Genomic DNA, 19,181 nt, shown 5'->3' on the forward strand with positions numbered 1-19,181 from the left:
TATTCTTTTGTTAGACGCAGGTAATACTCTTCCACTTACCTATATTTTTGTTTATATATTTTTATTACTTACTCCGGTGCTTGTGGTCCCTAGTTCGATCCCAGCTCGCGCCGTGTGGACTTTGTGGTGGACAAACACCGTGCTCGTGGGTTTTCTCGGGGTTTCCCGTTTCCTCCCACTTTCTTCATTCCATCATTTCATTCATTTCTCATCATCACCGTCTCCTTTAGCCTAACCGGCATATCCGTGGGACGTAAAACTTAAAAATTTCATTTCATTTTTCATTTTTATTACTTAGAGTTCAACTTCATTTCAACACGTACGCTACTAGGCTACATGGGACGTAGATCTACAAACCACAGTACCTGCCACCGGAAATCGAACCCGACTCCTGCAAGGGTGCAAGTTCTAAGCATTTAGCCACAAAGAATCCCATAAATATATATTTGGTTTTGTCAACAACATATTTCCGTCCTTTACTTCTTTCCTTAATGATTTAATAATAATAATAATAATAATAATAATAATAATAATAATAATAATAATAATAATAATAATAATAATAATAATAATAATAATATATAATTCTGTAAAGACAATAAAGTGGAGCGTGCCAATATTTTTTTCAAATTAGTCTGGAAACCAAAAATGGTACATGTGTACCAAGTTTGGTTTTAGTAAACAGATTAGAGTCGAGATGGAATATTATTCTTGGGACACAATTGATTACAGAAAACCGCTTCTTTCTACCTATTACTGTTTTTACCTTATAGTAATCAACGTTTAAACCGGAAGTAGTTGATTTATGCCATTTCTGGTTTAAATAGAGGGCTAAGAAGGGAGATAGTACATTTGAAATGCTATATTGATTACAAAAACACTTTTCGCTATCTATTATCGTTTTTATTCTATGGCGATCAACACTGAAAGCGGAAATGGTTGATTTCTGCCACTACCGATATGAATAAAGTGTTAAAAGAGAAAATGCGAACTATTCTTAGAACGCTAAGTCGATTCCAAGGAAATCGAACTTGTTCTCTTATCGGTTTTCTTTATATAGATTAATATTGAAACCGGAAATCGTACTGGATTTCTACCACTTCCGGTTTTAATACAGTATTAAGGATGGACATGGAAGATATTCTTGGAACACTTCATCGATTTGAGAAAAACCCCTTTTCGCTATCTATTATGGCTTTCGCTCTATAATGGCAACGTTAAAACCGGAAATGGTTGATTTTTACCACGTCCGGTTGATTAATCGTCTCCATTAACGAACTCGGACGAGATATCATAATCGCTCCACATATCTATTGCAAAAACATAATATAACAATTTGGCATTTGTTCAAGAGTTATCGTAGGAGTAACGGACGGACGGACTAAGAATACAATATTATAAGTCCCGTTACGTGATAATAATAATAGTTATAAACGTATCCGGAAATGATTCATTTGCCATAAGGGGTGGCTGCTAATCTGGTGATGAATGACTAATACCCAAAGAACAAAACATAATAAATGACTAGGCAGAGTTGGATTTACTACTAGGCCCGGGGCGCAACGTTTTGAGTGGAGCACTTTGAATAAAAATTTAATTAGCAAGACGAAGAAAAGTGCAAAAATATAATAATAATAATAATAATAATAATAATAATAATAATAATAATAATAATAATAATAATAATAATAATAATAATAATAATAGAAGTCAAACAGTTTCCAAATAATAATTGATTTAGGAAGTCTATTGGCGTTAATCATTGGTCGTCGAAGCTAAATAGAATTTTAACATTCTACTTGCAGTAGACAGTAGCGAAGAGGCGGGTAATTATGGTGTACTGCACTTCCCTCGCAACCCTCTGTGCATGAGCTCCTCAACACCTTGTCACAATATAAATCTAGATAACGTTCGACAATCCGACAAGGTCGCCCATGTTGTGGTTTACAAGGGGGGCAGTATAAGCGACGTTTCAAAAATAGTTTCAAATTTTGCTGTAACTAATGTAAAAATTCTATTGGATTTTCGATATTCTGAAGTACAGTTTCCTCTAGGGGGGGGGCGATTGCCCCACCTTGCCCCTCCTGATGGGCGCCCTTGCAATCCGATTATTTTATTTCCTTTAATGAAATTCTTAGTGTTGGAATATTCAAATTATTACGGGCGAAAATTCAAAACGAATTTATTTCATTATTGCGCCAACGCATATCGTAAAACTCATCATTCTCTGTAACTATTTCAAACAACAAGAAAAGATCGTGAATTTATAGTAATTAAAGTCTTTCTTCACAACATATGTAAAATGAAAATTCATTAAAATTTCTACTAAAACGAAATAAAGGTATGCATAAAATAAGTTTTTCATTATTATTTTCTATTGTGTTAAAAATTTTCCCCATCGGGGAGGGGTAGTAAACCCGCGACTAGGGCAGGCACGGAAAGATCAAGTGTGCATGTTTCGTCTGATCAGCACCTTTTCTTCTTTTCTTTCTTCCTTTTTTTTTTTTTAAAAAAAAAAAACAAGATATACATACATTGGCATCGAGATACACTGGCAACCTTGTGCGGTGACCGCCACTTCAGTGTCCCCGTACGAAGGCTACAATTTAAAGCAATGCTTTTCCTCGAGTGGAAGACACTGAGAGTTGCTCGAGACAGTTGCGCGAGAGCGGTCGGTGGCGGCAACCGTTTTAGTGGAAGCAAACGAAGGCAGCAATTTAAAGCAATGCTTCACAAGCAGTTGCTCCACCGAGTTGCGCCACTGCAGTGGATAAATATGAATAGGGACGTAGTGCTTCCCAAGTTGATGGATGAGCTGCCGAATGGTTTCTCCACACACTGAATTGTAGTCCCAGTTCCTCTTTGTACATGTGTTGGTCTTCTGGCACGTGGTGTTTTCGGGTGTTTCGTCATCGTCCTTAAACTTGTTAAACCAACGCTGCACTGTCCGCGTCGTCACAACACCCTCATCGAAGGCCTGGCATATCTTCAGTCCCGCTACAGCGGCGTTTGACCTCTATTTGAACTCGTTCAGCATACATGCTCTTATGACGTTCTGTGGATGTCCCATGTTCCCTCTGTCTTTACGCAAGTTCACGGTGTATCTGAATTGCCACAACCAGGTAGTATGTTGGATATATCCACACCAACAACTGACGTTCGGCGTATCTCCACTCGCATTCAACTCACGGTGTGAGGTCCAATTGAACACAGACCTCCACGGAAAGGGACAGAACTTTCTTGGTTACCTTTATAGTTATGCACAAAAGTATAGCGTTTGGTCCCGGGCAGTAGTTCTTGATTAAGCATAATAAAAACTATCTTGAATATAATTTATAATAATAATAATAATAATAATAATAATAATAATAATAATAATAATAATAATAATAATAATAATAATAATAATAATAATAAGCTAAAATAGTGTTTTTAGTTTTCCAGAAGGAAACCAAAATTTTCCTCTCTTTCAGGTCTCAGAAACACTAGCAGCAACATATATATATATATATATATATATATATATATATATATACAGAGTGATTCAAAAGTCTGGACACGGTGGAATAAATCGAGAACTTAACTTCGGATCGAAAAATCAAAAAACACGTATTTAGTAATATTAAAAAATCTATCTGATGAAACCAAACTTGACCCTCTAGACCAGGGTTGTCCAAATGGCGGCCCGCGGGCCGCATGCGGCCCGCCAAACCATTTTCTGCGGCCCGCAAAGCTTTCTTGATTTACGATTGTTATAACATAATATTTTAATTTATATTCATTCATTCTTTTAATGTTTCCACTCTTCTTTCGGAATAAGGCATTCATTTAGCGCTTCTATACAACAAAAAGACGCGAGCATCCATGGCAACACTGGAGTCGGTAATGTAATCGCTGCTGAAAGGGACGATTACTTCAAGAACGTATATATATTTGATCTAGCTTTTTAAATCAGACCCTTTCTTCCTCGAACTTTGCCTAGAAGCCATAGCGCGCAAGACATACACCACTTCTTGTGATAAACACAATTTAGCATACTTTCTAAGTTGCAATCGTCTGACATTAGATTTTGAAAATGAAGCATTTAATTCTTCTGAGATCTGTAGAGACATCGAGAGTATCACGAATGGATTTAATGCGAAATTCTCTGATTTTGACAAACTAAAACACGACATTGCGTTATTTACTAATCCATTGACATTAGACATCGAAGAACAACCTCCAAACTTACAGCTCGAACTTTGTGACCTTCAGGCTGACCCATTCTTTCAGACAAGAACAAAGAAAGGAGTAGATTTTTCAGACTACTTTCTAACAAACATTTCCCTAACTTTTGTGAGTTTAGTCGGAAAATAGTGTCAATGTTTGGTAGTACTTATTTGTGAGAAAGTGCATTTTCCACCATGAAAATTGTGAAGAATCGCTTCAGAACCTGCCTTGGAGATTCTTCTCTTTTACATCTCCTGTGTCTAGCAACAACAAAAATGGATGTAGATATCCCAGCCCTTGTAGACGCTACTAGTCACCCTCATTTGCCACATTGAATAGGTATGTAATATTTCAAAATACATTTTTATATTTTTGTTTTGTAGCGTAATAATAATAATAATAATAATAATAATAATAATAATAATAATAATAATAATAATAATAATAATAATTATTATTATTATTATTATTATTATTATTATTATTATTATTATTATTATTATTATTATTATTATTATTATTATTATTATTAGCTGCGGCCCTCCACCTTACTAGTATAGACTGTTATAGCCCTCAGGCTCATTATAATTGGACACCACTGCTCTAGACCCACCCCCTGGGGGTTGGAGTGGGGTCAATTTTGAAATTTCTAATGGAAACCCCAATTTTTGATTGCAGATTTGGATTCTATGGCCCAAACTATGTAAAGTTTCATCAACACTTTTCCGTCGATGCATAACATGGCGCAGTAATCGGGGAAAATAAATGGCCCCTAAATACTCCCATTTCGTTCATGAGCTTGGTAGTATTTCCGACCTCTGTTCTCGTTCAGTGTCACTGGTTCACTTCTCTGTTCCTTCTCGTCACTGGATAGAAGCACACTACACACAGACAGAAGACACAGAAAAAGGCACACCTTCTTCATTTGGGCTTCGGGCAGTATCAGTGTTGCAAACCAGAAAATTCAAAAGCGGCGAGTAGAGGACAAAAAATAAAACAATTAAAAGTAAAAGGAAAATTGAAGAAAAGTATAGCTATTGAAATATCTGCTTATTGCACTATGGTGTTTTTTGACTTTTGTGTCTAAGATGAAAATGTATTGATATAACTGTTTTCTAATCGCTAAAATATGACATTCATTAGGGTCGATTGTACCATTCTCTGATAAAGATAAATTATCGGAATGATCCAACCTTGTCGCGGTAGTAGATCTCATCTTACACAAAATAACACATGACCACTGCGACCAGTGTTATCTTATCTGACGATTAAAAGATATCAGGATAGTATAGAATTGGCCCTATAACGTGCAAATGTTCGAACGGTGTGAAATTATCAAAAATAGCCTGTAACTGTCAAGCTAATTTATGTTTGAAATAACGGGTGAACCAAAAGTTTGGCCACGGTAGAGTAACTGGAGAAATACACTTCTGATCATAAAAGCGCAAAAAAACGTATTTAATATGTTTCAAGAAGCTATCCGATGATATCAAACGCAACACTCCGCCCCCACCTTCTGGAAAGGAGTGGGGAGGCATTGATTTTTCAAATGGGAACTCCAATGTTTTATTGAAGATTCGGAGACTGCATCCCAAATAATGTAAGGTATAATCAAAACTTTTTCGTCGATGTGTGATATGCTGTAATCGGCGAAATTAGATGCTCCCCTCTTCGTTTATGAGCTTGATATTAGCTCCGACCGTCTGTACAAGGTGCAGTATTTTGAGAAATACTATTTAAATAGTCGGATCAACAAAGTTATTCAATGATACCAAACACGATACCGCACCCTACCGCTAGGTGGGGTTAGCTGAAAGATTTGAAATGGAAGCTTTTATTTCTTATTGCAGAGTCGGATTCTGCGCACAAACCTGTATAAGATTTAGTCGAAACATCGTTGTCGCTGTGTGACGTGGCGCTGTAATGGCGAAATCAGGAAAACTTCCTACATGAACTTTAATTAGCTTCAATGCTGTGGACGTGATGAAAGAAGTATACATGTGATCAAAAAACAAAAGAAAGTGTGTGACTATTGGGTTTGTTAGGGTGTTTATCGTTCCTTTTCCGCAGTGGGACGAGAGAGACGAGACCTACAGTTGAAAGTGAGATCCGAACCTCTATTAGGTTTTGGAACCGAGACGTTCCCCATGAACAATTGCCGACGAAGTTTGTCCGACCGTCGTCGATTATTGGGTGACAGCAGCGAAAACGGTGTGCTAGTGCTGGTTCAAAGGCGGCTGCCTATTTGTCGACTTGGCAGCGAACACCGTGACGGCCCCGCCGCTGTTCAGAAACGGCAGCTATGAGACAGACGGTTGTCTTGGCCCAGCAGTGGCACGACGTCGTCCCCCGAAGCGACGGCATCATGATTTTCGCCATCATTTCGCCTGACTTGTGCGAACAGTCGGACTGCGACTCACGAGACTGCTCGCAGTCTCGCATAGTTTTAGATGGGTGAAATTATTATTGAATTCTTTCTTTACTTCTTCTTCTTCTTCTTCTTCTTCTTATTATTATTATTATTATAGTATATTATATTATTTGCTAGTAGTTGCTGTAGTAGTAGTTGTAGTAGTAGTAGTAATAGTGATAGTAGTAGTAGTCTGTAGTAGTATGTTTTATTTTTATTTTTAATCCTTTCATCCTTTAATTTTTAAATGTCTATAATGTGCAGTGGCGTATTTAGGGGGGTGGCTTCCGGGCTTAAGCCCCCCCCGAAATCTTACTTAGTATAGTAAAATAAATGAAATATCTTGCAGAATTTTCACATTTCCAGGCAAAGCCCCCCCGAAAGTTAGCAAAGCCCCTCCCGAAACAAAATCATAAATACGACATTATTAATGTGTCATCAATAAATTGATCACATCGGACCCTAGACAAGATTAGATTTTGTCGTTCCAATATAATTTCAAAACTAAAGGAGTTACCACTAAAGAGCATTGTGTGAACAGAGTGCACATTTCAATACATATGTATGGTACCACCGTAATTTCGTGGCATGGGGCCACGATGGCTCAGTGGTAGAGCGTTCACCTCTGGCTCTTGGGGTCCTGGGTTCAAAACCTGCTCCCGCCAAATGAACTTTGTGGTGGACAAACACCGTGTGCATGGGTTTTCTCGGGGATCTCCCGTTTCCTCCCACTTTCTTAATTCCACCATTTCATTCATCTCTCTCATAATCACCGTCTCCTTTAGCCTAACCGGCAAAATCGTGGGACCTAAAACTCAAAAATTTCATTTCATTTTCGTGCCATGGAGTCCTCTTAAGTACGTTGATCGAACTTTCGTTCGGGATAGACATGACGAAGGTTATAGGCGTAACCTGTAATTTGGGCATTATAGTGGAGCATTTGTACAAGAAGTGATACCTGTGTGTGTGCGTGTTATTCGTTTCATTATTGTTTTCTCTTCTCATATGCAACGTATGAATGTGTGAATTATAACACGTTTAGTGGCATGTGACATGGGATTGCAACATTGGGATGGCATTGCTCGTTCGTTCATTCACATGTTAAAGCGACGTTCACCTGAGCGATTCGTTTATAAGTGGCAGGTCGTTAACGGTGACGGATCTGTTGGTAACGATTCTCGGTCTAACAGCAAAATGTCTTTCTTTTTCACCCTAAACAGTTAATTTACTTTCGCCGATTATGGCGCCATATAATGCATCGACGGAAAAGTGTTGATGAAACCTTACATAGTTTGGGCCGTAGAATCCAAATCTGCAATCAAAAATTGGGGTTTCTATTTGAAATTTCAAAGCTGACCCCACCCCAGCCCCCAGGGGGTGGGTCTAGAGGGTCGAGTTTGGTTTCATCAGATAGTTTTTTTAATATTACTAAACACGTGTTTTTTGGTTTTTCGATTCGAAGTTAAGTTCTCGATTTATTCCACCGTGTCCAGACTTTTGATTCACTCTGTATATATATATATTTTTTGGCTTTGTAAATACATTGTAGCTGCCCCCCCCCCCTCACAAACGACGGGCCTCTCCTACACAAACCTGCTGGCTACACCCCTGTGTGCGGGCCTTCCATCTGTATGTAGATAATTATGTATATTGACTTGTGTCAAGTGATATTGGCTTTTCTCATGCAATATTGAAGTTTCTCATGTATATATTGGCTTTTCTCCAGGGGTAAAAGTAAGGGGGAAGGAGGTGGATGTCGTCCTGCCACTTCCATAAAATATCTCCGGCGTCCCACCACTTTCTAAATAAATACAATGGGTAAAGATAGCCAAGGGGGACAGTGTGACGTCACGCGTCCCCCTACCTTTTCAGATCCACTTTTACCCCTGCTTTTCTCATATGTATATTGGCTTCTCGCGTGTCTATATTGCATTTTCCTCGCATGTGTATATTGGTTTCACTCTATGTGTGGACCTTCCACCTGTAAGTTTAAGGTAGATAGTTACACACGTTTCACATCCATTTATATGTAACAATAAATAGAGAGAACAAGTACTTTTACTTATAGTATCTATTAATAACGGTATTCTGTATAATTCCCTTCTCGTTTTGTAACATGCGCTCACAAAAAAAGTTTTTTGGCTTTCTTTTATGCAAAGTCCTCAACAATTTTTTTCATAAGATGTTGATTGAGCAACCTTGTTTCATTAACTAATGTTGCCAAACCTAAGAGTCTTTCCTGTCCCATAGATGAACATAAGTATGTTTTAATGAGTTTTAGTTTGCTGAAACTTCTTTCACAAGTTGCCACTCTGCATGAAAGGACAAAAAAAAAAAAAAAAAAAAAAAAAAATCTAAGTGCCACTGAGACGTTTGGACAGACACTTTGAAGGCCATTTTCGGTAATCATGTCGAGTATGTTCCTTGGGGCCCGGCAAGAATACAACAGCCTGGTCATTAAGACTCGCAATTTCTACACATAATTCTACAGCATTCAAATTGTCTTGCTATTTCAAAGCGAGATCCGCACACGATTTTTTCAGGTCCTCCGAAGACATTTCACACAATACTAAGTGTGAACCCAAGGAACATATTTTTCTGAAAGAAACACTGCTCATTCTTTTTTTTATTTGTTAACACCATTTATTTCATGGAAAACTGAATCCAAAAATACTAAATTAATTACAAATTTGAGATCTTTGATTGGTTTCATTAAGTTTTTGGCAACAGATTTCACTTCTGAATTAGAGGAATTGGTTATAATTTTATCAAATGCTGCGAGAACATTTTCCAGCTCAGATTTCCTCCCACTTTCTTAATCCCACCAACCATCCCATCATCGTTCATACGGCCTTCCAAACTTGCCAGCGTTAATCTTGCCTCGAAATGGCGCCCCGGGGCAAATGCTCCGAATTGTCCCTCCGCAGATCCGGCCCTGAGCTTAAGTGATCTACAGGGTGGCGCACAAAATGATCCACCATTTTTTAAATTTTTTTATCGTTTCAGGGAACAAGAAATCACAACGTACACTTTCACAGCAGTAGCAGTACAGTTTGGAGAAACAGTTGAAGAAGAAATTGACACCTAACTCACTCTGCCGCTGCTAGAGGGCTAGTTTTCAAGATAGGTGACAAGAGCAGACTGACCACAGAGCAGCGCTCAACAATCGTGCTCTTGTTCCATGAATCAAAAAGTGTTATTGTTGCTCAAAGACGGTTTCGAGAGAGGTTTAATACCCGATGGGGTCCCTCCAACAAAACCATCCATAACCTCCATCAATATTGTTCAGAGGGAAGGAATAATATTGGAGCTCGACAGAAGCCTGTGTTCGCCTCAGAATATTTAAACTGTTAGAGTTGCAATGCAGAGGAGTCCCGGGAAGTCGACAAGAAAGGCAGCAGTGCAACTTGGCATATCAAGACAGTCGGTTCAACGAATTCTGAAGAATGACTTCCATTTTTATCCATACAAGATGACCGTTGTGCAACGACTCACAAACGATCACAAGCAGCAGAGATTAGTGTTCGCGCAATGGGCAGAGGGTAAGCAACAAATCCTTAACAACGTTTGGTTTTCTGACCAGGCGCATTTCCATTTGGACGGAGTGGTCAACAAACAAAATGTGTGTTTTTGGGCCAATGAAAATCCACGGTTGATTCACGAAAAACAACACCACGCTCCCAGGATTACAGTGTGGGCTGCAATTCCCAGCCATGGACTGATTGGGCCATTCTTCTTCGAAGAAACAGTAAACAGTGAGCGGTACTTGACTATGCTCCGGAATAACTTTGTCCCGCAGTTGTTTGCTACTGCTTTGCCCATCAACACGCAGTGGTTAATGCGAGATGGAGTCAAACCGCACACTGCGAATGTTGTCTTGAATTTCTTACACGAAATTTTTTACATGCGCGTTATTTCTGATCGGTTTCTAGATCGGTTTCATGCTGGACAATCTTGGCCACCTAACAGTCCTGATCTTAACCCATGTGATTACTTTCTATGGGGGTATTTGAAGGAAAAGATTTTTCTGAAACATCCCAACAATTTGGTAGAGCTCAGACGACTTCTTGCTCAGGCTTGCAGTGAAATTGATAAAAACATGTGTCGTCGAGTAGTGAATAACCTCAGTGTTCGATTAAATGCGGTTCAGATCAACAATGGCGGCCACATTGAACATGTTTTGAATTGAATTTCTCCACAGTACACTCTTTCTTGTGACGTGCATTTTTTCTGTTCTGATTGTGAATAGAGTTTCTATTTAAAAAGAAAATGGTGGATCATTTCGTGCGCCACTCTGTATAAGGAATGCTTATTAATGTTTCCCTTCCTTCGATTTTTGTTCAGTTTGATCTGATTTTAAGAAATTCATGTTTCTTTATATCCATTCGTTTTTTTCCACATCTCAGTTATTCTGAATTCACAGAAAAAGTTTTTTTCTTTCGAATGCTAGCTTTCACTAAGTGAGAACGGACATAAAACATATTTCTAATGTATGAAAACATGCAAATATTAAATCGTTCGAAACAGTAGAGAAAACACAAGATTTATTACAAACCAAAATGAACAGAAATCTAAGGAAAGAGAAGTTATAACCATTACTCAAATACCTAATTATCTCACACAAGTTATTTGAATTTTTTTCTAGATCATAATCTGAATCTGATATTTTGAGAACTCTGTTAAATTTTAAAAATGATTTTGTCAATATAGAAATGCACATAGAGGTATATGAAGTATATATATATATATATATATATATATATATATATATATATATATATATATATATATATATATATATTTAATAGCTTTCCGTCATTGATACAATTCGTAGGAGTTTCGTTTATTTGTCTTTTTGGAATTTATGTTCAACAGCTATTAATTTCACTGTCCCGTTCTTTAAAAAAAATACTGTCTCTTTTCTTAGTTCCTGATTAGAAAAAGGAACGAGAACCAGGTTCCGAAATATAATTCTACTGAATAAAATATTAATTTGACACTATCTATTCAATCTAAAAGAGATTTATCTAATGCATTGTGTGATTAAATTTCACTTTTTCTATACTCAAGAAGGAACGAGGAAACATTTGACACAGAGAAAAGTCAACAAAAAGTAGTAATTGCGTTTATTCACACATCATGTCACCTGTAATCATTTCTTCCACAACTACTCTGCTAGAGGGATCCATTTCATTCTTTAATTTTCTAAAACAAGCTATCGCTGTATCGGCATAAGGTCCACCTTTAATCAACAGTTCACCATATAAGTAAACTCCCATACCTTGATCTTCCTCTAGAAAATTAGATACCATTGGAAGTCCAGCTTTGTGTTTACAGCGTACAATAAGCTCACATATTCTGTGTCTAACATCAGCATTTTTTCTTTGTGGGTGATAATACTGAATTATAGCTTTAACACAAATTAGTGAAATTTTAGGTAAACTCAGTAACATTTCAAGAAGAAGAGTCAATTGATCTGACATTAGTGGAGGTAATCTTTCACATTTTAATTCACATTCTACAAGTTTTAAGTCACTTTTAGGTACGGAGGAGAAACGCTGCCAAAATGCATAATGGCGCTTAATGGCATAATATAATAAATTATCTTGAGACGGAATGCAAAACAATCCCAAACTTCCAGGCATACCAGGCATTTCTAACCACTGTCTGAATGTCTGCTGTATATTTAAATCAGATGCGATTTCATCAAAATATTCACAGTAAAATTCCAAAAAATTGCTTGATTGCACTAATTGTCCATGATACTTTAACGCGTAAGACTTCAACATTTTAACAAAATTATCCGAACCAACAAAATATGCCATGTATCTAAGAAGGAAATATCCTTTTAAATAATGTACTTGAGTGAAACTTTTTATAGGATTCATCCCATTTTTTACATATGCAACAGTCTTAACAACATTCTTATTTTCCTGTGGTCTTAGTACCTGTAGATCATTTTCGGTATTTTCTAATTCGGATTTTAGTGTTTTGTAGCGAAGGCATGCCCGCAATTCAGCAACATCTGACCACTTAATTTCATTGCCACTTGCCTGATACGAACAATATTCGTGGCAACACTTTCCTTTCTGACATTTTCTAGAAATAATACCTACTATGTTCATTGCAGCAGAATGAATAAGATCTTCCATGTATGTTGCAAAGCCCTCACTAAGCCATTCTTCTACCCAATTCAAAGCTCCAATAAGGAGGCCAAACCATGAATGGCTGATTTCATGTGACAACCTAATACACATTGTTCCATCACCTGCTACTACAGTTTGTGATATAAACACAAGATTTGGACTAGCAAGACCAAGGTGAGCAAAATTTCGCGGCAAAATCAAGATGTCTAGTCGCTCAAAGGGGTGTGGCCCTAACAAATCATAAGCAGCTTCTAAACTTGCGCAAATATATGACTTAAACTCTCTTTTTGCTCTCTTTAGAAGTGCAAACGGTGCAAATAATCTGCAAGGGATGATTTTCTTGAAGTTTTGTTTATTTAGATAACAAGGGTACGATTCATGGCCACAAGGAATACGAGTATCTGTTGTTTTGTTTTCTTGCTTGAAAGACACTACACATTTCGGGGAAGAATTCACAAAATCATTATTTTCTAGTGAGCACGAATTTTCACTAGTAGATGAAGACTCCAAAGTGCTTTTACAAATAACTGAATGCCACCATCTTCCAACTGCTATAGCAAGTGTAGAAAGTGGTAGCACCATAACTGTATAGTAGTAGAAAGTGTTCCAAAAGGAATCGAATTTTGCTACTTCCGGATTTTTATCCCCTGTCATCAGCACAACATAACCTGTTGGTACCGTAATTTTTGCTTGCCACGTTGCCATAGCAGCAGGTGGCTCCTGGCATGGAATGAGTGTTCTGTTGTTAACCCATGCAGCAGGAGTGTACACACATTTGTGTCCATCTTGATCTACTGTCCAACATAAAGAAGCACCTTTACCAGTAGTGGAATACGACACTGCAAGAACTCTAGGAAAACAATGTTTCGATATAACACCAGGTTTCCATATTTTTAGGCACCAATTTTCGACAGAATAACAAAGTTCTTTTCTCGGCCTTGATGCCCATTCCTCAAACACTTCTCTACTTTGTTTTTTACCAGTACTTAAAAGAAAGTCATCTATCTCTTTGTCATTTTGCAAGATCTCCTCCACTCGATGTACTATTATATCACAACAATCCAATACACATTGGAACGCTCCAACATCACCACTATTTGTACCTATTAAAGAATCTTTTGCTGATTGAATATAATCAGAAGCACTATCAGAATGTAACTTGGAAACACTATTATCGTTTTCAACAGAGCAACAAAACAGCAACACATATCCAGAAAAGCAGTTATTATTCAAATCACAACGTAAGTTTATCATGTAGTGATGTACACGGATATCATCAACATTAGCAAGAAGCGGCAGATCGTTTGCATGTTCAAGGCTTTCATCCAGATCCATGGAGTCAGTAACCTGATTCCTACAAAAGACAAACATTCAGATATTATTACTACGAACACGGCAAACAAAAGATAAATTATACAAAGCATATCTATATATAAGCATTAAATAATACAAAAGTAAGGCAAGACAATTTTAGAGTTACTAATATAAACTGGTTGAAGACTATCTTTATTAATTAACTCAAAATCTAGTCTCTCTGAATTTCTCTACTATGTTATGGATTTATTAAATAATCATCAACTGTCGAATTTTCCCACCTTTAACCAGTACGATTCTCAATACACGCGTACGAGAAAAAGAAATTTTAGTTGTGGTGAGTAGACAAAGGATTTTTTATGCATATGTATATTTTATTTGCATCTCTGTTAGGCTTCGTAGGGATTTCTAACAACAATAATACAGTTCAAATTTGAAATTTTACAGTGCATATAAATGCATACTTCAAAAGTTAATGCATATATTAGTGCTTAAGAACATATTCTGTGTTTCTATTTAGGATATACGCTTATAACATGCAATAAGGTTTAAGCAACAAAATGCTTTTTGCGTGGGAGGATGAAGGAATGTCTAGTTTATGGAGGAACAATATTGTTAGCAACCATGGCAAACAAGACATAAACTTGCTCCGAAATCCTATAGTTTTTTTCCTCACATCTCCCACCTCTCCCTGGCTTTCTAGTAGAGACCTGCACGGGCCGAATTTTTCGGCCCGAGCCCAATCCAGCCCGAATGTACCTAGGCCCGGCCCCGATAAATTTTTAAAGTTTCATTTTGTAACATTTTTCACGGGCACACTTCTTCAACGTATGCCTTTATTCTAATTATCGTTTAACGAAAGTCAATAATTATTAAAGAATTGCAATTAATCGGCCCCAGCCCGGCCCGACCTGAAGAGAAATCAGTGTCGCCCCGCCCAAGCCCGGCCCAGCCCAAAGAAATAACAGAGTCTGCCCGCGGGCCGGGCTGGGCTTCTGGCTGAGCCCGGCCCGTGCAGGTCTCTACTTTCTAGAAACAGTAGGTATCAATGGAAATTAACCCCTTGTGTTTCAGTGACATCCATGTGGATGTCATGAAAACGTATTCTTTATTGGGGGTCGTATTAATCCTGGAGTTAATGAAATTTTTTAGTGGATGCAAGAGACGAGATAGTTCTACTGTTTCTCCATAGGTGACAGCACCTTACTGACAGAAAACAAAACAAAAAAAAAGGGTTTTGTCTCAGTAGTTGGCACGCCTAAGGAAGCATTGAATTACGACATATGAATTGACGAGAAACAATTGGCAACTTCGAGATCGGAAAGATGAAGAAGTAAGAAACAAACCGTCTCACCTTTGGACATAGTGGGCAAGATACGATACCTCAGGTCAATGAACTCTGTTTTTTTTTTTTTTTTTTCAATTTAGGCTACTGACAAGTAAACCTTACGTTTGGGTGAATCGAGTTGCTGACTGAGACCCATATGAGAAAGTAGTACTAAATGTGGTCAGTATTTCAGTGAAGTTGTAGGTGCGAAGCTCCAGGGGTTTAGGAGATACAGCTACCAGAACATCACATGGAAGTACAGAATAGTCTTCATACAGTTGGAGGTAAAAGCCCTGTAAGACCTCTTGTAATGACAAAAGGTGAATACCAAATATATGGGTACATATTAGGACTAGAGGGAAGTCATATAGTAAGGGTATACTTGACGGCGGCCATCTTGAAATCCACCATTTTGAATTAAGGTTAAGTTTTTAAAATAGGAACAGGATCATGTGATACATGATTTAAGGCGCAAATTTAATCAGAAGAACTATGGTGACATTAATTTTGATTTACGCGCAATTGGTAAAAAGTTATAGGGAAATTTAATATTGTTGCAGCATATGTATTAGTCCTTTACCCCACCTTGTAAATTTTGTGTTAATGATAATAATTAAATAAAAAGCAGGTGGATAAATATTAGGTATATGGTAAGAGTTGCCTTGATGGCGGCCATGTTCAAATCCGCCATTTTGGATCAGACAAAAGTTTTAAACAAAACGCATAACATTGACACCTTATTAATAGCAAATAAGGACTAATACATATGCTGCAACCATATTTAATTTCCCTGTAACTTTTTACCAATTGCACGTAAATCAAAATTAATGTCCCCATTGTTCTTCTGATTAAATTTGCGCCTTAAATCATGGATCACATGACCCTATTCCTATTTTAAAAACTTAACCTTAATTCAAAATAGCGGATTTCAAGATGGCCGCTGTCAAGTATACCCTTACTATATGACTTCCCCTTGTCCTAATATGTACCCATATATTTGTTATTCACCTATTGTCGTTACAAGAGGTCTTACAGGGCTTTTACCTCCAACTGTATGAAGACTATTCTGTACTTCCACGTGATGTTCTGGTAGCTGTATCTCCTAAACCCCTGGAGTTTCGCACCTACAACTTCACTGAAATACTGACCACATTTAGTACTACTTTTTCGTATGTGTCTCAGTCAGCAACTCGATTCACCCAAACGTAAGGTTCACTTGTGAGAGGGTAGTGAGTTTACTTCATCGTGGAATTGTGTTCACATCGGACGTACATTAAATAACATTTTAGTTTACTGAGTGCGTGTGCGTGTTGATTTCTGCTGTAATGTTAGTGTGTCATCGAGTGGGTAAATTCCGAAAGGTAAATCGTCAAGAAGCTCACTGCTTATGCAGTGGATACAAAACGATAAAAACTACGCCACAGATGGTAAAATAATTTTTTGTCAATCATGTAACAAGCAAGTTGAGTGTGAAAAACTGTACCAACTGAATGAGAATTTCAATAAAAAAGCAAATATCGATGCAGCTGGTAGACAAGCGTCTAGTAAACAAACGTTGTTAACGTTGCAAATACGTTCAAACGGTCGGGATCAATCTGTAAATGATTTATGACATGTAATAATACTAGCTTCGAACATTTCATGGAATAAATTAAGTAATGTACATTTTCGTAGTTTTCAACAGAAATATTGTATTCTACTCCGACTCTCCGTAAATGATATTCCGACGAATGCTATAATATGGTAATCGAAGAAATTCGGAAGAAATAGGACGATTGCTATATATGAAGGGCTGTGAATGAAACCACAGACGCTTATGGTCGATGTGTTGCAAACACAGTCGTTGGGAAGCTATGCGAGGATGAGCTCGGTATGCCTTTTCTTATTGCGCCGAAAGTTGTAGATAAGGTGAACCACTTAACAATAGCTCGTTTTACCAATCAATCTTTGCAAATATTGTGGCCAACAGGCGATAAGGATGAAAAGTTTCTTGCCTTGGTATCAGATGGTGCAAATTACTTATTGAAGGGGGGAACAGCATTGAAAGTTTCTCTCTCTTTTTTTTTTTTTAATTTTATCCCCAAATGATCCACATTATCTGCTTGGCTCATGGGCTTCATAGGGTAGCAGAAGAAATTCGATTTCTATTTGCGAACGTCAATTTTTTAATATCAAATACAAAGACACTGTTTGAGAAAGTATCCCTCCGTGTACAAGCGTATATAGAAGTACTTCCTCATACTCCTCTTACCCCTGAACCCATTCTTACCCGCTGGGGAACTTGGCTTGAGGTTGCAATGTTCTATTGTAACATTCTAACGAAGTGAAAACTGCTGTTGAAGAATGTGATTCTTCTTATGCGAAAGTCCTTCAACAGAGCAAAGACACTTTCAATTTTAAAGACGTTAAGAGACATCTGGTAATGATAAAGACTCACTTTAAGATCGTGCCGACATCAATTCAGAAACTAGAGACGCGATGGATGCTGGTCACTGAATGCTTAGCTCTAGTTGATAAAGTTCAACACGAGCTCCAGTCAGCTACTGGTGAGCTCGGATGCTCTGTGTAAAATAAATTGGGGGATGTTTTAACCAGAAACTCCGACTACAAAACAATTGGAACCACAGGAAAATCAGATTTAAGAGTTAAATTCCAACCTACCAGAAAATGTTTATGCTAAACTTGCTCCTCTCTATAAATATTGTCCGGAAACATCTGTTTACGTTGAAGGGTAATTTTTTGGCTAGAAACTTATTCTAACAGACAAACGTCATAAACTGACACCAGAAAATATAGAGAATCATCTCGTAATATACTGTAAAGCTAATTACGAGGAGTAAATTCTCAAACACAAAGCGTTTTTTTTATTGTTTTTTATTAAAAAAAACAGTGGAAACATGTAGAAAATTGAGGCTCGTATATTTCGTGCAAGGTAAATGTACTTTAAATACAATCACGAAGAAAAAGCTAGACACCATGTTTTCATGTCACTGTGTACATTTTAATCTCATAATCTGTGTGTATTTTAAAATATTTAGGGTAATTTGTAAATATTACAAGAAAAAATTCTGAAGAGGAGATCCTGAAAGACAAAGTACCCTTTCAGTGTTATATTTCACCTACAAAACATCAGTCGCAACTTTGCTCCATGTTTGAAAATGTATTGTGCTCTCTTTAATTGTATTGCTAGTGTATATTTTATCATATTTAACAACACAGTTGCACGCATATTTCAAGAACTTAAGTGCATAAAAATTCGATGTATAGTTATGAGTTAGATTAAAGCAACGATCAAAATTAACAGTACCAAAAAAAGCTGATACTGGGAAATGACAGGCATGCATTTATTTAAAGTTTTAAATTGCAGGATATATATAAAACCGAGAAAAATTGGGACACGCGGAAATACGTAGGAACAAACCATGGTTCGACCAGGAATGCATTAAACTAGCAGATAAGAGAAAACAGGCAAAATTACCCTGGCTACAAAATTCGAATGAAATAACTACACAAAATTTCGCAGATATCGGCGCGGGGGGAGGGGGAAACTTCCAAAAATTTTAGAACAAAGAAACGCGATTTTTTGAAAGCTAAAGTTAAGGAACTTGAAGATAATAGTAAAAATAAAAATATTTGGGACATGTATAAGGGGATCAGCGAATTTAAGAAAGGCTATCAACCTCGTGCTTATATATTAAAGAAAGCTGACGGAACAGTTCTCACTGATACGGATAGCATCTTAAATAGATGGAAAGATTTCTTTAACGATTTGCTG

The 19,181-nt window shown here is 37.3% G+C and overlaps 1 protein-coding gene across 4 annotated transcripts in view; it reads right to left on the reverse strand.

Moving 5' to 3' along the window:
- Window positions 1–11,730: 11,730 nt before the first annotated feature.
- Window positions 11,731–19,181, reverse strand: part of LOC145683907 (aminopeptidase O-like) — a 206,100-nt gene continuing 198,649 nt past the window's right edge. For all 4 annotated transcript variants that reach the window (XM_081755572.1, XM_081755570.1, XM_081755573.1 and 1 more), the window contains exon 2: window positions 11,731–14,119. In XM_081755572.1, coding sequence (XP_081611698.1) covers window positions 11,746–14,100 — 2,355 coding nt within the window. In that variant the 5' untranslated portion in view covers window positions 14,101–14,119 and the 3' untranslated portion in view covers window positions 11,731–11,745. The remainder of the gene's footprint in view (window positions 14,120–19,181) is intronic.

The sequence above is a fragment of the Thermobia domestica genome, chromosome 4 (assembly GCF_964235325.1).
Source record: "Thermobia domestica chromosome 4, izTheDome1.hap1.1, whole genome shotgun sequence".
In the NCBI taxonomy this organism is placed as follows: Eukaryota; Metazoa; Arthropoda; class Insecta; order Zygentoma; family Lepismatidae; genus Thermobia; species Thermobia domestica.